Raw genomic sequence first — 19,363 nt, forward strand, 5'->3', positions numbered from 1 at the left:
AGACGGCCGCACAGACGGCCACCCAGCTCCTGCCTCCCCTTTGACAGGCGGTTCCAGCCTACAGCAAAGAGTAACCAGCAATCTGTGTCTGGCGGAGACTCCCTCTGCCCAGAGCAATGAAGCCTCTCTTCAGATATCCCACAACCCGCTTCCATGTGACACACAGGAAGTGCCTAGACATGCAAGGCCCTGGGAGAGCTGATCCAGGGACTGGGGCTGGCTTCAAGCTATGGCCAAGCTTACATCCGAGGAACGTACCCCACTCGACTGCAGAAGGCTGGGATCCGGGCTGGCTCCAAACCGTGGCAAAGCTAACGTCCTGAGGAACATACCAGTCTGGGTGCTCCCTGCCTCACGTGACTGCAGAGGGCCGGCACCAGTTCTGTGGTCTTTGAGGCAGTGCTTTCCAAACACCCAGGCACCCACAGCTCACTCAGATTGTTCAAGTGCAGATTCTGACTCCCCAGGATCTGGGGTAAAATTTGGCGTAACGGTTGAGATGCTACTTGTGACACCTGTGAGCCACATTCTGCTTTGCTTTGAGTCCTGGCTCTACGCTCAAGCCTAAGTTCCTGCCAGGGCATACCCTGAGAGGCAGCAGGTGAGGGGCACACGCATCAGGGTCCCTGACAGTTCCCAGCTCTTACATTTGTCCTGGCCCAGCCCAGGCTCCTGGGGGAATTCAGGGTAATGAATCAGACAGTGGGAGAACCTCTTTTTACCTCCCTGCCTTTCAAATAACTAAAATTAATTGAAAACTAGAAAGAAAAAAAAAAAAGCGGTGAGGCTGGTGGAATCGCATGAAAAAAAAAAAAAAAAAGGTCCCCGATGACAGAAGCAGCTGCTTAACTAACATGACAACTAAACCCAAAACAGGTAAGGCAGTGGCACCCAAGTGGAACAATTTACTACTTTGATGGGAAATCTGGTAATGTCTGGAGACATCTTTTTAATTTTATTTTTAAGATTTATTTATTTATTTTTAATTGGAAAGGCAGATCAGATTTATGGAGAGGAACAGAGCTACTTCACCCCCAAAATGGCAGTAATGGCCAGAGCTGAGCCGATCTGAAGCCAGAAGCCAGGAGCTTTTTCCGGCTCCCCCAATAGGTGCAGAGTCCCAAGACTATGGGCTGTCCTCAACTGCTTTCCCAGGCCACAAGCAGGGAGCTGGATGGGAAGTAGAACAGCTGGGATATGAACCCAGCTGGATTCAGATCCTGCTGTCTGTAAAGTGAGGATTTAGTCACTTTTGCCATTGTGCCAGGCCCTCGAAGCCAGTTTTGGTGGTTACATCTGAAGGTTTACTACTGGCACCTAGTGGGTACACATCAGAGAAGCTGTTAGAAATCCTATGAGGCATTCTGCAACTAAGAGCTACATTTCAACATTTCAACAATGCTTAGAACGGGGCTGGCACTGGGGCGCAGTGGTATAAGTCACCCCTGCAATGCTAGTATCCCATATGCGAGCTGGTTCAAGTCCCAGCTGTCCTATTTCTAATCTAGTTCCCTGCTAACATAGCTGGGAAAACAGCAGATGAGTACTTGAGTCCCTGTCAGCCTCAAGGGAATTCCTGGCTTTAGCCCAGCGTAGCCCCAGCCATGATGGCCATTGCGGGGGCAATAAACCAGAAGATTAACCATCTCTCTCTGCCTTTTGCCCCGATACTTTCCTTTCCTTTCTTTCTTTCTTACAGATTTATTTATTTTTATTGGAAAGGCAGATAGATGAGGAGAGCCAGAGAGGAAGATCTTCTGTCTGATGGTTCACTCTGCAATGGCCACAAAGACCAGAGCTGAGCTCCAAAGGCAGGAGCTTCATCTGTGTCTCTAATACAGGCGCAGGGTCCCAAGGCTTTGGGCCGTCCTCAACTGCTTTCCCAGGCCACAAGCAGGGGGCTGGATGGGAAATGGAGCCGCTGGGATTAGAACCGGCGCCCATATGGGATCTTGGTGGGTTCAAGGGGAGGACTTTAACTGCTATGCTATCACGCCTGATATTTTACTTTTCAAGTTAATAATCCTCATCTTTTTTTTTTTTTAAAGGAAGACTTGCATTAACGAATCTTTTTGGGGTCCAAGAGGGAGTGTTTTTTTTTTTTTTAAAGATTTATTTTTATTGGAAAGGCAGATATACAGAGCAGAAGATCTTCCCTCTGATGGTTCACTCCTCAAGCGGAGCTGAGCCAATCTGAAGCCAGGAGCCAGGAGCTCTTCCTGGTCTCCCACGCGGGTGCAGGGTTCCAAGGCTTTGGGCCATCCTCAACTGCTTCTCAAGCCACAGGCAGGGAGCTGGATGGGAAGTGGGACCGCTGGCTGCCCATATGGGATCCTGGTGCACGTAAGGCGAGCACTTTAACTACTACGCTATCACGCTGGGCCCCCAAGACGGAGTGTTACAAACTGGGCTAGACCGCGGCATTCTGGAACCGTCCTACAATATGTGCTGCCCCACAAGATGGCCAATACAAAACCTGTGGCTGGCAAACACCTGTCCTACGGGGAAGGATGCTAAGGGAACTCATTTTAAACACTGCATTTAATCTTGAATCATTTAAATGAGATGTCTAGCTGGTGGCTACCCAAGTGGCCAGGGCAGACTTTGTCCTGGCCCAGCTCAACCTTCTTCCAGTGTCCAACCCTGCTCCTTCTCCCTCTTCCGAAACCACATGCATCCAACTTGACTTTATAATTACTCTTTGGCTGGGGGTGGGGAGGAGAAACATACAAAGGTAAAACAGTAGTTATAAACACCTTAATGAAACACACCCAGTTACATATCCAACACGGCGAAAACACACACACACACCCCCTAACAAAGCTGCAGTGGCACAGTAGCTCCCGCTTGCTGGGAAGCGTGGTGAGGCAGAGATAGAACAAACAGCGCTCTGTACCTTGAAGTCAGGGGGTTCTCCTCTCGGGCCCTCAATGGACCCTTTCACTTTTGGGGAGCTGGCTAAGCAAGCAGGCGGAGCTCCATCAGTAGCAACACTGCCCGCTCCACAGATCTCTGCCACTGTCGGGCACTCCACAGTGCCAAGCACCGCATGCACACGGGGTCATTTCCTCCCCTGCACAGCCCTTGGGGAGGTAGGGAAGACACATGGGGAAGCTGCAGAACTTGGCTCAAATGCCACCACCTGTCCAGGCGCAAAGTCGGACTCTCAAGTTAACGGGTCTTAAAGCTCCGGGCGCAGGGCAACCCGGAGGGGATGTGCACAGCCAGGGCAGGGACCCCGCAGTTCTTACTTCTCGATCTCCAACGCTGCCACCTTCCGCTTTTCGTAAAGCTTGTCGTTGAGGGCCCGCACGATGTTGGGCGTGAGCGGCGCGAAATCCTTCTCTGGGTTCATGGTGGTGAGCCTCGAGGGAGTCCTGCAGCCTCCGGCTCCTCAGCCCGCGGCAGCCGGGACCGCGCCGGGGCCACGGGGGTCTGCGGCTCCAAGCTGCCGCCGGTGCCGGCTCATGGACCACGCCGCCCCAGGACCCCCGGCTTCGCTCCGCCGCCGCGCGTCACTTCGGAACCCCAGCCCAGACGCCCCTCTCGCTCCGAACACCTGACCCCTGCCGCCTAAAGGCTCACGCGACCAATCGTGCCCGGCACCGGCGGCGCTCACGGGGTGGCAGCCATGTTACTCGGGTCACATGACTCCGCCCCGCTTCCGCCTTCCGCCGCGAGGATCCGCCCCCAGCCCACCACGCCCCCGCACGCCGGCCTCGGGAGGCTTGGCCACGCCCCCGGAGCTCCACCCCTCCACTCAAACTCTTGGCGCTGAACCCCACAGCGTGTAAAGTTCGCCTGCGTGGGGCCCACACACTGATGCTGCCGGCTTTGCACATGGTTGGAACCCTGGGTTGCCAGGAGCCTGAGTTGTAGTCAGTCTAACTTATTCCGTATTTATTGAATAGTTCATGGCAGTGCTTTTCAAGTGGGAGTAAGGCTGCCATTGTTTATGCCTGTAATACTCTTGAACTGCTATTTTCTTCCAATCAACTAAAATCTAAAATTCTTACCTTACCCTTACTTATACCCTAAAATTATCAGTTTAAATAGATGGTTATGGATTTTGTTTGTCGCACTTTAAAATGAACTCTCAGGTATCCACAGTGGCCGTGGTTTTACCCTTTGGGTGTGGGATATGTTCAGACAGGCAGGCTCTGACACTGCCCAGGGCAGGAGCTCCAGGTCTCCAGGCGGAGCTGATGGAGAGCAGTCCCTTCTGGTAATTTCAAAATTAGATGGTGGTACAGAAATCACTGCCGCATGGTAAAAGTTTACAAAGCAGTCTGTGGCTGTGTTGCAGTTGAAGACGTAGTAGCAGGGAGCCCCACATCTGGCTCTCATGTGACCCTGAGGGGCTGCAGTCTAGCCCGGCTCTTGCAAGCACCAGTGGGTACTGGAGTCTAGTGCAATTTGACCAGTCTGGCCTGCCTGCGGACCCAAGCGTGCTGATGGGTGCTGCAGCCTTGTCCAGCCCAGCTCGCTCACATCCCTGGCTGTCACACTCACCGAGGGGAACTGCAGCCTAGCAGGGGAGTCCCCAGCGTTCCCCTTAGCAGGCTGTTCCCATTCCTGGGACTTGTGTTTGCAGGTACTTTGACCCAGCCTGGCATGGCTCACCGGCAGTCTCGGCTCTCACTGGCGGACATTGCAGCCTAGTCCAGCTGAGTCCTGGATCTCATGCATGCCAGTGGGAGCTGTGGTCTAGCAAGGGAGTCCCCCGAGTTCCCTATCAGGTCTGCTGGCAGCCCTAGATCTCACATGTTCCGGGGGGTGCAGCAGCCCTGCCTGGCATGGTCTGCCCTCAGTCCTGGCTTTTGCATGTGTTGGTTTTGTGCTGGTGGTCCCGCCCACCTCCTCCCAGCCGCAGCTGTGTCGGATGGGCTCCTGTCAGGGGAGTTCTGTGGTGCAGCGTGGCTCAGTCAGGTCGCTGTCCCCAGCTCTCCACACAAGCCAGCTGTGCTGCAGTCCCACAGAGGTGGGCCTACAAGTCCACTACAGAATCCGCCCCCAGATCTGGTTCTCTTGTGTTCCAGTGGGTGTTGTGGCTCAGTGTGACATGCCCTTCCCATGATACTGGTGGGTGGGTACTGCGGCCCAGCCCAGCCAGGCATGCCACCCAGCTCCAGCTTTTGTGTACACCAGGAGGTGGCAAGTGCTGCTATTTAGTCCAGCCCAGGTCTCGCACATGGGCAGGCTGGTACCCTTGGCCTGACCCAGACATGTCCTCTGGTCTCAGCTCCCTTGCCTATCTGCACGTGCAGTGGCCCAGTCCATGGAATATCCTAGAAATCATTCCTCCCCTGTCAAACATGCCCTTAGCTGCTCCCAGACAATCTTCCCAGGGCAATCTGCAGCACCCGACCTGGGGCTGGGGCCGGGGTGGTGTGTCTTGGCCCAGTGTTCCCATCTTCCCCATATATCTTTAAAAAAAAGCAACTATGCTGGCACAGTAAACACAAATTTGGCATTCAACAGTTTCATTGAGGACTTTAGCCGCTAGGCTACTGCTCTGGACTCAAGCCTGTGTTGTTTTAGGTCACTAGGTTTTTGGTTGTTTATGTTGCTGGAGAAAATGAACACAGGGGTCAATCCCAAATTCAGTAAATCTTGGAGAAACTGTGTCTGGACAGCTTCACAAAAAGCACTTTTTCCTACGCTGATGGGAGTTTGCAGTTGTTAAAAGCTTTTCCAACAGGGTCTGACGAAGGCAGTCAGTTACAAATGACACGAAGACTCCCCAGGTAGACGCTTTGGCAGAAAAGGTACATTGTCTAATGGTTTCGTACCTTGACAGAAAGTAGCACCGCCAAGGACCTTTCTGAATGTGTTACAAAGTTTGTGCTGGTAGGACTTTGGTCATGATATGTGAAAAGAATTGAGTCAGTGAGAGTGATTTAGGTCTGTTTCCTCACGGTGTATTCATTCCCACCACCATTGTATGTAGCATTTCCATCTGTTTGCTTATGGGTTTGACTTTTTCTTAAAAGTGAACTAAATTTCCCAAGGGTCATAGCATGACGTGGTTTTTTAATAACTGAAACAATGAGGAAACTAAACAAAAAACATTTTTTTAATCATAAGGTATTCTCTCTTCCTGAAATTACATCCTAGCTCAGGTTGCTAAGAAACTGGTTCCCTCTCATCCTACTTCTGAGTTAGAAGCTCCTGCAGAGACGTGACGGTCTAGGAAATGTTGATAACTGAGCCATGTGTCCTTGGCTGGCAGGCAGGGGTGCCAAGGGTGATGGTGCCCTTGCCCTGGCCGACTCCACCAGGCTCACACTCTTCGTGCCCAGGGGGCGACTGAGAAGCATGCTGGCACGTTGGCCAACATCTCACAGTGTTTATTCACCTGCGTCTGTGTGCTGATGCCTTGTTCGTACAGTACTTGGAAGAGTGAGAAACAGTTGGGGGCGTTATATAAGACATTGTCCCCCAGAGTTTGAGCAAAGCAGATCCTCTCTAGGGCTAGTTGACCATAATCATCTTTATCTCAGCAGGTGGTAGCAGCAAGTACATGCTCCTATGAAGACACACCACAAGGCCCTGGGTGGGGGCAGAGCGGGAAGGAAAGTGGCAGCTGTGGAACCAAGGCTCTGGGTTGAGGCAGGGGCCCCCTGGACGTAGAGCTTCCAGAGTGGTCCTACCGAAAAGCACGGACTTCAACTGTCACCCTTTATGTGTGCACAAAATAGCTGCAGCCAGCCAGCTGTGACGCGGTCCTTCCCCTGGGAAAGGATTTATGACTCAAGTGGCCAAGCGCGTGTTTGAACCAGGTGCAGTATTGGTTCTCAGTGCAGCAGTACGAGACCTAGGTACGTGATGGACAAGCCCTTTTCTGCATCAATCAAGTCAGACCTGGGGAAGGGCTGAGTTCTGTGTGAGAAAAGTAGGTGACTGGATGTGCAGGTCGACTGATAACAAACTGCTCTCGTAGGAAAGAATGAGCCAGGGGCACCTTCAGCCTTTTGTTAGGACTAATGCGGATGCTTGACAGACATGCCAAGACCTCCTGTGTGCAAGAGCAAGCTGGGGACAGTCCTAGAGTCGTGGAGTTCCAGTGCCTGATGCATTGTTGTCCCTTGGAATGTTGCCTACTCATTTCCTTCCCACAGTAGAACTACTGTCACCTACCCTGTGCTTGGAACTGTTATGGATTATTCTGACCCTATGGAGACTCAGCTACTCTGTACTCTGCACACCTGCTTTCCCACCGTTTGCACTACGCGTTTGTAAAAGCATAAAAACCCTCACTTTGTCTCAGTGCATCATCCTGCAAGATGATGACTGCTCTGCTGCCATAATAAAAAAATTCAGTTCTGCAAGACCTCATGTCCTTTGTTTATTAATCCCCAACAAGGACCCGGCCCTCAGTGAGAACTTTCCTGGGGGAACAGGTACAGGATTTGAGACTGATGGTTTAACAAGCAACAGTGAAAGGGAATGGGAACATCCCAGGATGCTCTGATGTTATGTGTTCACTGCTTTGAATGTGATTTCTCTGACTTGACTGAGAAAGCACAACAAAATATCACATCAATGTAGTTATGGCCAAGGGCTCTTTGAGTCAGTATGGACTGCATAAAGAGATTGCATAGTGCTGCACGGTAAGACACCTGTCCTTTCTTGTTCAAAAGGAAGATTTCTGCAGAACACTTGAGCTTTGCAGTTGTGCCAAGGGAAAAAAGATTCAGAGACTTGTAAGGATTCAGTGAATGAAATCAGAATCTACTGGGTGTATGCACCTCTAGTGACTGACAGGACATTTACACTTCATAACTGCATTTGGAAAACATAGGAAAGAAATACTCAGCTCTATGAATGAGGATGAAAAGATGACAACCCCCTTAGAAATATTATGTTTCCCCTCACTCTATTGTCAGGCTAGGACAACATACAGCCCTCGAGGCCAAGGAAACGGCCTTTGGGGGGTTCTGGCCACCACAGGATTGTCACTAAGGGGTTATCCCCTTCAGGTAATAGACCCACTTGATCCCAGTCTCACTGCCTTCCCCAGGAGGGCAGGAGACAATCAGCTTGGAGGTGATGGGGGTTTTGCTGCCCGATGGGTTTCCCTCGAAGAAGACTGTGATGTTGTTGATCTTCTTGGGCCGCGTGGTGTCTATGGCGCGCACGGTGAAGGCCGGGTTCTCCACGATGTAGGAGAAGTTCACGGTGTGGAAGAAGATGTTCTTGAAAGGAATGATGATGTTGTACCCTGCTCGGATCAGGAAGGGCCCCTGGGGCTTGGGGGGCAGAGCCATGCCAAAGAGGGGGATGATGTATTCCCCACCCATGAATGATGACAGAGTCAGGATGCCCTTGGTTTCACCCAGGTGGCTGGGCTCGAATAAGACCTCCACGCTGACTTCTGTGCCGCCCTGGGCTCCAGCGGCTGCACTGATAACTCTCTCCGTGTGGAAGTCTGGGCAGTCCGTCTGGAAGGGCAACAAAGGAATGGGTGTTTGGGTGAAGCTGGACAGATTATTAAGCTGGCTGCTCCAAGCTCACATACAGGGTACATACTGCCAGTTACTATCCCTCCTCTGCTACCATGAAACAGAAGTAAACAGATGTCAACAACATGCCCAAAGACACACGGCTAGATTATGTGGGCAGGGTGGTCCTTGGGCTCTGGTTCCTCTTTCTTCCCACGGTCATGGATGATGGAACATTCTGACTCCTTGTGAACATGTTGGGCTAGTTCTGGACAAGTAGCTGTAGGCAGAAGTGAAAGGTGTCACTTCCACGCTAGAGCCTTATGTACCCGTACCTGGGGTTGTTTCACCCTTCTGATGCTTCTGGGCGTTAATAACACCCTTCTGGGTGTTATTCTTGGGCTGAGCGGCATCTGACGTGTACATGGAAGGCCGGGTTCTCTCACAGTGTGTGTGATGGAAGTTCTTGAAAAGGATGGTTATGTTGTACCCAGCTCAGATCAAGAAGGGCCCCTGGGCTTGAGGGAGCAGAGCTATTCTGAAGAGGGGATGATGTATTCCCCAGCTGTGATGAGGGGGTCAGGATGCCCTTGGTCTATGAAGGTAGCTGAAGTGGGGGTGATCCTTCGGCTGGGTCCCCGGGTAGCTGTGAGGAGCAGAGTCCCCTGTGCATCCTTACTGGACTAACAGCACATGTGAGAGCTCAACATTCCCTTTCCCAGCTGCCAAGCGCCTCGCATAGCATAGCTTGCTGTCTCCTGATTGACAGGATGACCAGGAACTTAGGCCACTCTGAGGCTGAGGGCCCCTGCTTTTCACCAGGCTCTCAGTCCTTGAACCTGTGGTCACTCTGCCTCTGGAACCATGAGCTGAGGAATCGTTTATTCTTTATACATGACCCAATCTGTGATAGCCAGGTATTGCAACAGACAATGGGCCAAGGCAGGAAAACTGTCTCCATGTAGCGATGAGCTTAGACAGCTTAAGTAAATTATTCTTACAAAAAGTGATGAAACCAGGATTCAAGTTCACATCCGACTTCCCACAACATCCCTTACTTGTGGCCACCAGGCTACATTGCCTCCCATTATGGACCCTGAAAATGCCATGGGAGGTAGAATTCTCCACCCATGTCCCTGGCTGGGTCTGGGTTGAAACAGAAACCTGTGCAGGAAGAACCTGGGCCTTGGGCTCTCCGTGACTAGCTGGGGCTTTCCAGGCTTAGATTCAGCACCTCCCCGCCCCCCGGCAGGTGTCGTGGTAACCATGAGGCTTTCAGCTCTTGGGGTTTTTTTTCCTCCCCTTTGGCATCCTCCCCTTTGCTGTGAGTTCAGACTTCCGGGGAGGGAGGGTGTGCGGAGAGTGGGGTGGGGGCCGCTGACCTTGCACAAGTATTCCGTCTTCTGCCGTGTATAATTGGTGAACTTGGCGAAGATGCTCTGACTGCTGCCAAGAACCGTCTGGAAGTGGACGGGCTTTTCTGGGGGCGCTGGCACCGCCTTCAAGTTGAGCTCGTACTGGTAGTAACCCAGATCGCTATTGTGCAAAGTCAGTCTCCCCGTGGTCTCTCCAGCTTTGAGGGGTTGGAATTCAAATGAGAACGTGCCCTGCATGGGAGGAGAAAGGCAGGGTGTCACACGGGGAGTCTGGCCCATCCTGTGCCACTCGGGGGCCTGTGAGACCTCACGGGGGCTGGTGGCAGACGTAATGCTACACAGGCATGTCCATGCCCTTCCTGTTACTGTCCAGACAGAATCAAACCAGGACCAAGGTCAGGGTTAGTAACAGCAAAACAAGAGAAACAACTGAAATGCAAGGATAGGGGATTAGTTAAATAAGTTTCAGTGGAATCATATAGAGCCACCGAGAAAGACTTCGGATCTAAGCACAATCAGTTAGGGCCTGGTGTGGTAGCGTAGTAGCTAAAGTCTTCGCCTTACACGCACTGGGATCCCCTTTGGGCATTAGTTTGTATCCCGGAGGCCCCACTTCCCAACCAGTTTGTGGCCTGGGAAAGCAGTCGAGGACGGCCCAAAGCTTTGGGACCCAGCATCTGTGTGGGAGACCTAGAAGAAGTTCCTGGATCCTGGCTTCAGATTGGTGCAGCACCAGCCATTGTGGCCACTTGGGGGTGAAGCATCGGACAGAAGATCTTCCTCTTTGCCTCTCCTCCTCTCTGTATATCTGATTTTCCAAAATAAATAAATAAACATTAAAAAAAAGAAGAAGAAGAAAAAGAATCAAGTAGGGCCCAGTGTGGTACCTAGTGGCTTAAAGTCCTCGTCTTGCATGTGCTGGGATCCCATATGGGTGCTGGTTCTAATCCTGGCAGCCCTGCTTCCCATCTGGCACTCTGCTCTAGCCTGGGAAAGCAGTGGAGGATGGCCCAAGGTCTTTGGACCCTGCACCTATATGCACAGCCTGGAGGAGGCTCCTAGCTCCTGGCTTCATATCAGCTCATCTCTGGCCACTGTGGCCACCTGGGGAATGAATCAGTGATGGAGGCTCTTTCTCTCTCTTTTTCCTCCTCTCTGTATATCTGACTTTCGAATAAAAAAGAATTAAATCTTTAAAAAATAGAATCAGGTAACATGGACAAACGTATAAACACAGGGCACAGATGATGGAAGGACATATCGACATATTGTGTGGCAATTCTGAATGCTAGTTCACTATTTCAGGCCTTGGGATGACTGTGGTTCACTCCAACCGGGGTCAGAGGCTTCTGGAGGATGCTTCTGGAAGCAGCACGTGAGCGCACGTATGCACACTGGACACTCACATAGCCGGCTTCCCTTTTCAGCATGTATGTTCTTTGCCAGTCTTACATCTCGCACCTGTCCCCCCGCCCCACCAAAAACCAAAACAACCAACCAACCAACTTTGGCTTGAATGAGACAAACAAATACTAAAGACAAGGCTCATAATAAAGATGTCTACTTTGGCCAAACTATGTGCCCCTGCTTCGGCCAGGCTTGTACCTCAGAGTTGGCGGGCACGGAGAACTGGGAGGGCAGGCTGATGTCAGGCACCCGGCATTCGGTGGCGAAGGTCACGGAGTAGGGCAGGGGGTTTTCCACCTTGATGGAAGTTGTGGCACTCTGCCGGACGGGGCTCGTCATCTCGAGGGTCTTGATGACACCGGACGGGGTGACCCTGAAACTCACCATGTAGTACAGGAACTCACTGGTCACCTCGTTTCGGAAGATCACCTGCGTTCCCAGGGAGAAGGGAGAGGGAGGGTGGGATTAAGCAATGGGCTTCTGCACATTTTCAGAAGCTCCTTCTCTGTTGGCCCTGCCTGGAACACGGAGCCTGAGAATCCAGATGGCACGGCTCTCCCAGCCCCTCTGCGTCCCTGCCCACTAGCCTTTCTCTGAGGCACGTCGGTCTGGCTCTTCAAAGTGGGAGATGAAAAACCTGGGTTTGCATGAGATGATGGACCAGAGCAGTGTGCAGTGCCAGCAAGCCCTCCTGTCCCCAGTGGGGAGGGTGAGAGGAAGCAAGCCTCAGGAAGCTCAAGGTGGGGTACGCTTTATTCCTCCCATTCCTATTGCTGCTGAAACAGTTTCCAAAACCACCATACCAAATGGGGACTAATAAGTAATTGTTTTCATTGAGTTGCAAATTCCCTTTTATGGATTTTGCCTTTGCTTCACGATTCCTTGATTCTCAGATTTTCTTTAGAATCTTGGCTGTGCATGTGGCTCTGAGGAGGGCTGTTTGTGGGACTGGCGTGTCTTGAGTGGTTTTTGCCAGTGTCCGTTCTGTGTGTGTGCGTGTTTCTAGATAGTCTTCCTCCTCCACACTTTAAGATCTCTCTCCTGTCAATTTCAGTGCAGTAGTGGCTTCACCTACTACCTGTGAGCGATGATCCTCCCACAGGTTGCCTTTAGCCCTGATCTTCCCCAAGAGCTGACGTGTGCATACGCTTTTCTCTTAAAACACGAACCTCATCTGGTGAGTTTAGATACCTGCTCCAGTTGTCTGAGTAACGGCTCTCTCCCTCCTCCATTAGACTGTGTTGCATGACATAAGATGCTGTCTGATTTTTGGTCAGGGCTGTGTTACCAGCACTTAGTGTGCAGCGCAGGGCATACATGTTCAATACGTGCTTGTTGAACAAGAATGAATTCGGAGAGATGGTTGTGTCTGGCAGCAGCGACTGTGGGAGGCTCCCTGTTACTTCCTGATGTTGGCCTCACCCACCTTGGGGCAAAACCTCCAGGGGTCCGAGGCTGTGGTTCTGACCCCTAGATACCTTTGCACTGTACAGTCCCTCCTTGTGGGAAAAGAAGTTGAGTTTGTAGTCTTTCTTGGAGCCGGACAGTACGTCGATGTAATCGAGGCCCTTCATTGTGATACTGAGGTCTGGCTTCTCTGGCTTGATTATTTCCACAATGACTCGGAATCTGGGGTGGCACAGGCATGTGACAAAGGGAGACAGGAACTTAGGGGTGTTTGCCCAAAGGAAGGAAGGAAGGGAGGGAAGGTTCCACCTGTACCCTGGCATTAGTGGAGAGTGCACGATCCAGGGCTGTGGTCTGTGGTCACTCACAAAGCAGGTCACTGAATTACTGACCACTTCTTGCATGTCGGGTACTGAGTGAGCGCTCTCCACAGGCTACAGGGATTTCACCCTCGTGGGTCTCCACTGTCACTAGTCTTTCTACTCTGACTTACTAACCAGGGGACAGAGACCAAAGGAGGGAAGATCAGACATGCAGGTGGCAGGACTTGTTGGCAGGACTAGGATACAGACTTGGCTGGTGGCCTTCAGTAGGTCACTCCTTGTCAGCCATTCCCTGGGTCCTTCCATGTAACAGAAAGGGCCTGGGATGTGTGGTCTCAGGCTCCTCCTGTCCTTTCAGTCCACTCTCTTCCCAAGGACCCAAGCAGCTTAGGACAGAGCACTTAGAAGTCACAGTGGTAGTGAGACCTAACATGCACTGGGACTGATTTCGTGTTAGGTCTTGTTCTAAGAGATTTATCGTGGTCCTGAGCGGGAGAATCTCCCCAGAGGTGTGGGTTCAGGAAGTGCAGGCCTCCTCAGGAGCTTTGTCAGCCACCCACACCCCAACATCCCCTGGAGGTGCTGGGAAGCCCGGACTGAATGGTGGAAGCTCTCTGTCTCCATCTCTGATCCCCCAGCTCCTCACCTCTGGGGCTTGTTCAGCCAGTTGGTGATTGGCAGGAGCTCAGTGTAGGGTGTCTTACAGGGCACCTCACGGAAGATGTTGGCCACGGCTTTGGGGAGTTCAGTGGTCCCATGCAGAGCATATAGCCAGCCAGTCCCATCCGGGAGGGGGAAGAAGAGGGTACCCTAAGGAGAAGAACTATGATCAGAGCAACACAGGTGGTCCTTCATTAGTTGTCCATAGTGTCCACACAAGCTTAATGGGAATCCACATAAAGGCATGGTGCTTTGGGAAAAGTTTGGTAATATGTTTCAAGAGTCATAAAAATGTTCACAGGTATTTGGATCAGGAATCCCACCATGGGAACTTAATGAAAAAAAAAAATGCATATCTATGAATGAAATCCCTTACCATATTGAAGAAAATGTGGCAATGGACATTCAACAACAGGTAAATGTTAAGTAAGTCATGGAATTCTGACTCAACCAAATATTAGGCTGTCTTTAAAAATGGTCATGACCCCTTTACAAAATTGTTTATGTTGTTACTGATGCAATTAAGCTATATGGGAATCACTTTGCTGCTTGGTTCAGGGTCCCTCCTCAGAACCGAGCTCTTGGCTCTAACAAGAGAATTCTGAAATGTGTGGATGAAGGGAAGCCCCAACTGGGTAATGTTCACAAATTGCCGTTGTTCCAACATTACCTGGGAGTTCCCACCTCCCACTCTGTTCTAATATACTCTCAGTTCTGAGCCCCCAAACTCTTCTCCAACATCTCTCCCACACCCACTTTATTCAACTGATGAGGAGTGGGGTGTCAGCTTACCTGGTGCTTGCGGTTCTCCAAGTTCATGTTGCGGGGCCGGTAGGTGATCTCATAGGGCTTGTTTTGTTGATGGGCCTCCAGGGTGATGAATTCAGGCCCTTCCCAGTGCTCCCCCTCAAAGATGGGGTGCAGATTCCAAGTCTGGTTGGTGCGGTTTGACAGCAGGATGGTTTGGGTGTGCTTGGAGCGTACCTGGCAGGTGAAGTTCACCACCTGGAAAAAAATGGGCATCTCATCTTGTGTGGCACTTCCTGGGCAGTCTAAGAGACGGAAGTCCAGCATGCATGGCGGGGAAGGCTTCTCATCAAGAGTTTCAATTGATCATTTACTTTTCCTTTCATTTATTCAATAAATATTTATTGGGTTTCTTCTAAGCATTGTTCATTGGTGATGAAGAGTCAGCAATGAACAAAAATAACTGGATTACCCTCAAAGAAACGGTACTTTAGCAGAGGCAAGATAGACAACAAAAAACAACTGAATAAGTTAAACACAGAATCTGTAGTGTAGGAATAAAGGATACAGAGTGTATTGAAGCAGAGCAAGGGCATAGTGAATTCCAGATGAGTAGTGGGCTCAGAATTTCAAATAGTGTGATAGAAGAAGGCCTCTTGGAAAATGTGTTTAACTAATGACCAACAAGGATGGCATCAGTGGAGACTTGAGTGAAAAGAATCCCCAACAGAGAAGGTGGAGAATGCAGAGGTCCTGCCTTTGGACAAGGCACCAGGTGGCCAGGGTGGTGAACATGATGGGGGTGGGGGGACTAAAGTAGCAGGAACCAAGAGTACACAGGGATTTCAGAGTCATGTAAAGGCCTTTCCTTCTAATTAAATAGGATGACACAGAAAGCTTTGAGAAGTGATCTGACTTGATCTAGAATCTCTCTGGATGCTTACAGGTAGCAGAAGATAGAGGTCAATTAGAAGACACACCAGAAAAGGTGTGTGGGGGACATCATGGTGATTTGGATGGCACTAGTAGCACCAGGACAGTGGGAAGTGGTTATATTCCAGTTGTACTGTCTTCACAATACAACTCTTCAGCCAGTTGGTTTTTCTGATGCATGGAGTCACAGATGCCAAGTAGAAGATTCAAGAATGAAATCCAGACTTCAGCCACAGCAGCCAGGAAGATGGAGATGCCACTGAGAAAGGGTTGAATGTGGGAGAAACAGGTTTGGGGAAGAGATCAGGATAGCTGCCTGTTAGTCAAGTCAGAGTTCAATAGAAAAATCCAGTTGTCAGTAAAGTTTTTTTTTTTTTTTTTTTTAAGTCCCAGGTGTGATAAGGAAGAAGTAGGTTGCATTTAGGAAGAAGAACTCTAAGGACTGATGGATGCATTTCCACGTGAGGGGAGAACCTGAAGAGGTGAGTGGGGCGGTCAGTGAGGGAAGCAGAACCCAGGGGCGTGTGGGGGTCCTGGAGGCAAGCGAAACAAGTGTGGGGGGAGAAGGGACTGGTTCATGTCCAGTGCTTGTCACAGGCCAGGTGAGAGGGAAGGGGACAGCCAGCTGCTGGGTTTAGCCACAAGGCAGTGTGGTGTTTTTGTAAAGACAGTAAGATAGATCACTGAACAAGGTCAATTCATTTTGGACAAGAGGACAAAAGTAACTCACATGATAAAGAGTTCTATTTTTACCATAAGGTTCTGGAAAAGTTGGATAACCATATGTGTACAAAAAAGGTGGATTCTTGTATAAATTGTGTGCAAAAATGAACAAGAGCTAAATGTAAATCAATGTACCCAGGATATTTGGAGCAATATAGGACAAGGAACCAAATGAACAATAGGAGATTGATAACAGAGCTTTGAGTAAAGAACATGGCACAGAAAGGACATGGATGACGCTCAGCATTTGACATCATCAGAAGGGTGCTGAATGTGAACAACTCCGGGCAGCCATCACTCAAGACTTTCTAGAAGTGAATGTGTTGGCAAGGATGTGGAGCCAAGTGGGAATATGTCAGTCATTGCTATGAAAATGGAAAAGGGATTCAAACACTTCAGAAAACGGCCTGACTGCATCTTGAAAAGGCAGGCACACACTCATTGTAGGTCTCTGCCATTCCATCCCCGGGCAGGTTTCCTCGAGAAAAGAGAAAGCATGTGTGTTTGTGCTGATTCATACACGTCTGGGGTGGACTGATTTCATTCACATGGCATTCTTGAACCATCATTATAGAGACTGGGTGTCATTTGTTACTGTTAAGCAGTATCGCCAGGTAATGCAGGCAAGTTAACAGCAATGGGACTAGTTAACCCTTTACTTCACAAATCTTGGTATTGGAATGTTACTTAGAAGGGACATCAATGCAGGCTCAGTTGAGAAAGTAATAATTGAGTTGATTTCTGAGTAACCAATAAGAGTGAACCAAATGAACAGAGAAGAGAGAACATTCTAGCCTGTTCCAGGAACCTCTAGTGCGTGGGAACAGGTCTGACTGCTAGAACCTTGGTGAGGTTCCTGGTCTGGCTCCTACTGCCACTGGTGCCCTCTGGAGAGCGCCTGCTCACCTCCTTGACTGCAGGTGGTCCTACACAGAGGCCGGACAGGGTGAGGCTCAGAGGGGTGCCGCCCTGGATGAAGCACAGCAAGTTTTTGTAGAGACTCTCCTTCCCCAGCTCGGTAGGGTGGTAGGTCACTTCGAAAGACACATCTGAGCCCGCGGTGATATAGCCTTCTTCTGGGCTGATGGAGAAGTGAGGCTCAAAGTTTTTGACGTCCCATTTAAACCTTTTCCGAGACAAAGGAAGATAAGAAAAGCAGCTGACTAATGTCCTGTGTTGTCCTGTTACGGAGAGTAAAACGACTGCCTGGGCTGTCAACTGAGAGGCTGTGCCCTTGGATGCTGCCTGGGCCCGGGAGGAGGTGGTCAGCTAACACAGGCACGTGCTGAACATGAGCCAAAGTCACTCTCTGGGTGAGGTGCTTTGGATTCTTCTCAGAGTTGAGCCAGGGTGGTGAGTGGCCACACCTTATCTGTTACCCACCAGGGGCTCACCAGGAAACAAAGACAAGACACGCACACGTGTATTCCCAAGGCTGTGCAGGAGCAAGCTGGTGGGGCCGGGCCCAGGAGGTCCCCAGTGGTATTGACAATCTCTTCATGAGAGAGCTGTGCCTGTTCCTGGTGGGTCCTGTGGGGTCATTTCTCTGTGGCCGGACACTTGGTCCAGGCAGGAGGTAGTGGATGACAACTGCAGAATAGCACCTCTGGTTACCAGAGCCACAGCATCCCACCCCTCAGGATGACGGGTGTCCCTGGCATGTGCAATGCCCAGCCTGCATGGATGGCTGTGTCAGCCCATGGCTGGGCAACCAGGAGGAAATATCTGTGACAATAGTTGTCTGCAGACATACAACCTAGGTCCTAAGCTCATCCTTCACTTCCAGGTTGTGTGTTTTTGGCCAAGTTATCTAACTTCTTTGGGCCTCAGCTTTGCTTGTGAAATGAGGACTCAGCACCTATCTTGGATAGTCCCAGGATAACTGAATGGCCGTCCAAGATAGGGCCACTCCGTGCCACACCTGTACATGGCTGCTGTGCGTGTGGTCTTGGAAAAGTGACTTAATCTCTTTGTACCTGAACCTCATCTGTCTAGTGGGTCTCTGGCAGTCTTAGTTTGGCAGAGTTGCTGCTAGGACCTACTGAGGAGAGTCATGTATAGAGCCTAAAACAAAGGCACCGAGCCAGCGTTTATGATCGTATTGATTGTAGCAGCAATTGCCCTGGTGAGGCCATTTCTAGGGCATCATGAGGGAAGGAGGGAAAAGCCACTTCTTAAGTGGCTACACTTGTAAAAACAAGCACACAGCCCAGGGCCTCCCAGGGACTGAGGTCTTGGTCTCAGCCTTGGGCTAGAAGGCCATGACTCCCCTACCTGGCACCCACGTCACCCGTGTTCAACATGAGGATGCGGCGTGTGGCTTGCGTCTGGTATACAACTGGTCCAAAGGGAAGATGCTCCTGGTCCAGGGAGATCTCCAGGGCCTGGCAGCAGCCGCTGAGCAGAAAGAGGGGGCGCAGGAGTCCCATGCACTCCATGAACACCTCCTCGGAGAAGGGGGGCACGCGCTTCTTTGGGGCAAAGGTGACTTCCAGCTTGCAGACCTCTTTGGGCCTCAGGGTGATGTTCTGGAAGGGTAGCAAGGTGATGACCTGAACAAAACAACAGAGACAGGGTGGCTCCTAGAGCCTCGGCTTGGCGAGGTCTAGCTGCAGGAGCTGAATGCACACGGGTTAGATCTCATCTCCTACTCACCCAACAGCTGTGTGATCTGTGTGTGGCTACCTTAAACTTCCAGCGACCCGGCTGCATGAAGAGGCATCACCCAGGACATCCAATGGGCAGCTGAGAAGCACTAAGTAAGTCCCTTCCTTGCTAACTTCCTGTGGGTCTTTGATTCTCCCCCCTTCCTCCCAAATAAGTGAAACCACAGCAGGGAACTGGAAGGACCCAGAATTCCGGAGTTTCTGCCTGGGGTTGCCTATGTCAGAATTCTGTGTGATTAAATTTTTTTTTAAGTTATTTTACTCGAAGGTCAGAGTTACAGAGATAACAGAGAGAGATAAAATTTTCTTTCTTTCTTTTTTTTTTTAAGAAGAGATTTATTTATTTTCATTGGAACAGCAGATATACAGACTGAAGGAGAGACACAGATCCTTCATCTGCTGCTTCACTCCCCAAGTGGCCACAGTGGCCAGAGCTTAGCTGATCTGAAGCCAGGAACCAGGAGCCTGTTCCCAGTCTCCCACATGGGTGCAGGGTTCCAAGGCTTTGGGCTGTCCTCGACTGCTTTCCCAGGCCACAAGCAGGGAGCTGGATGGGAAGTGAAGTAGCTAGGATATGAACTGGAGCCCAAATGGGATCCTGGTGCATGCAAGGTGAGGACTTTAGCTACCAGGCTACTGCGCCAGGCCCAAGAAAAACTTTTCTATCCACTGGTTCA

The 19,363-nt window shown here is 50.7% G+C and overlaps 2 protein-coding genes across 4 annotated transcripts in view; both read right to left on the reverse strand.

Annotated features, from left to right (window-relative positions):
* VAC14 (VAC14 component of PIKFYVE complex) overlaps window positions 1–3,615 on the reverse strand; it is an 83,605-nt gene extending 79,990 nt beyond the window's left edge. For both annotated transcript variants that reach the window (XM_040982403.1, XM_040982401.1), the window contains exon 1: window positions 3,252–3,615. In XM_040982403.1, coding sequence (XP_040838337.1) covers window positions 3,252–3,355 — 104 coding nt within the window. In that variant the 5' untranslated portion in view covers window positions 3,356–3,615. The remainder of the gene's footprint in view (window positions 1–3,251) is intronic.
* Window positions 3,616–7,498: 3,883 nt separating this feature from the next.
* The window catches only part of HYDIN (HYDIN axonemal central pair apparatus protein), a 235,599-nt gene continuing 223,734 nt past the window's right edge, over window positions 7,499–19,363 (reverse strand). For both annotated transcript variants that reach the window (XM_040982405.1, XM_040982404.1), the window contains exons 78-85: window positions 18,295–18,572; window positions 16,927–17,146; window positions 14,410–14,622; window positions 13,604–13,767; window positions 12,706–12,856; window positions 11,426–11,656; window positions 9,827–10,051; window positions 7,499–8,444 (exon numbers count right to left, since the gene is read on the reverse strand). In XM_040982405.1, the coding sequence (XP_040838339.1) occupies window positions 7,962–8,444; window positions 9,827–10,051; window positions 11,426–11,656; window positions 12,706–12,856; window positions 13,604–13,767; window positions 14,410–14,622; window positions 16,927–17,146; window positions 18,295–18,572 (1,965 nt within the window). In that variant the 3' untranslated portion in view covers window positions 7,499–7,961. The remainder of the gene's footprint in view (window positions 8,445–9,826; window positions 10,052–11,425; window positions 11,657–12,705; window positions 12,857–13,603; window positions 13,768–14,409; window positions 14,623–16,926; window positions 17,147–18,294; window positions 18,573–19,363) is intronic.

Source organism: Ochotona curzoniae, unplaced genomic scaffold (genome assembly GCF_017591425.1).
Source record: "Ochotona curzoniae isolate NIBS_2020 unplaced genomic scaffold, NIBS_Ocur_1.0 contig_3622, whole genome shotgun sequence".
Taxonomy (NCBI): Eukaryota; Metazoa; Chordata; class Mammalia; order Lagomorpha; family Ochotonidae; genus Ochotona; species Ochotona curzoniae.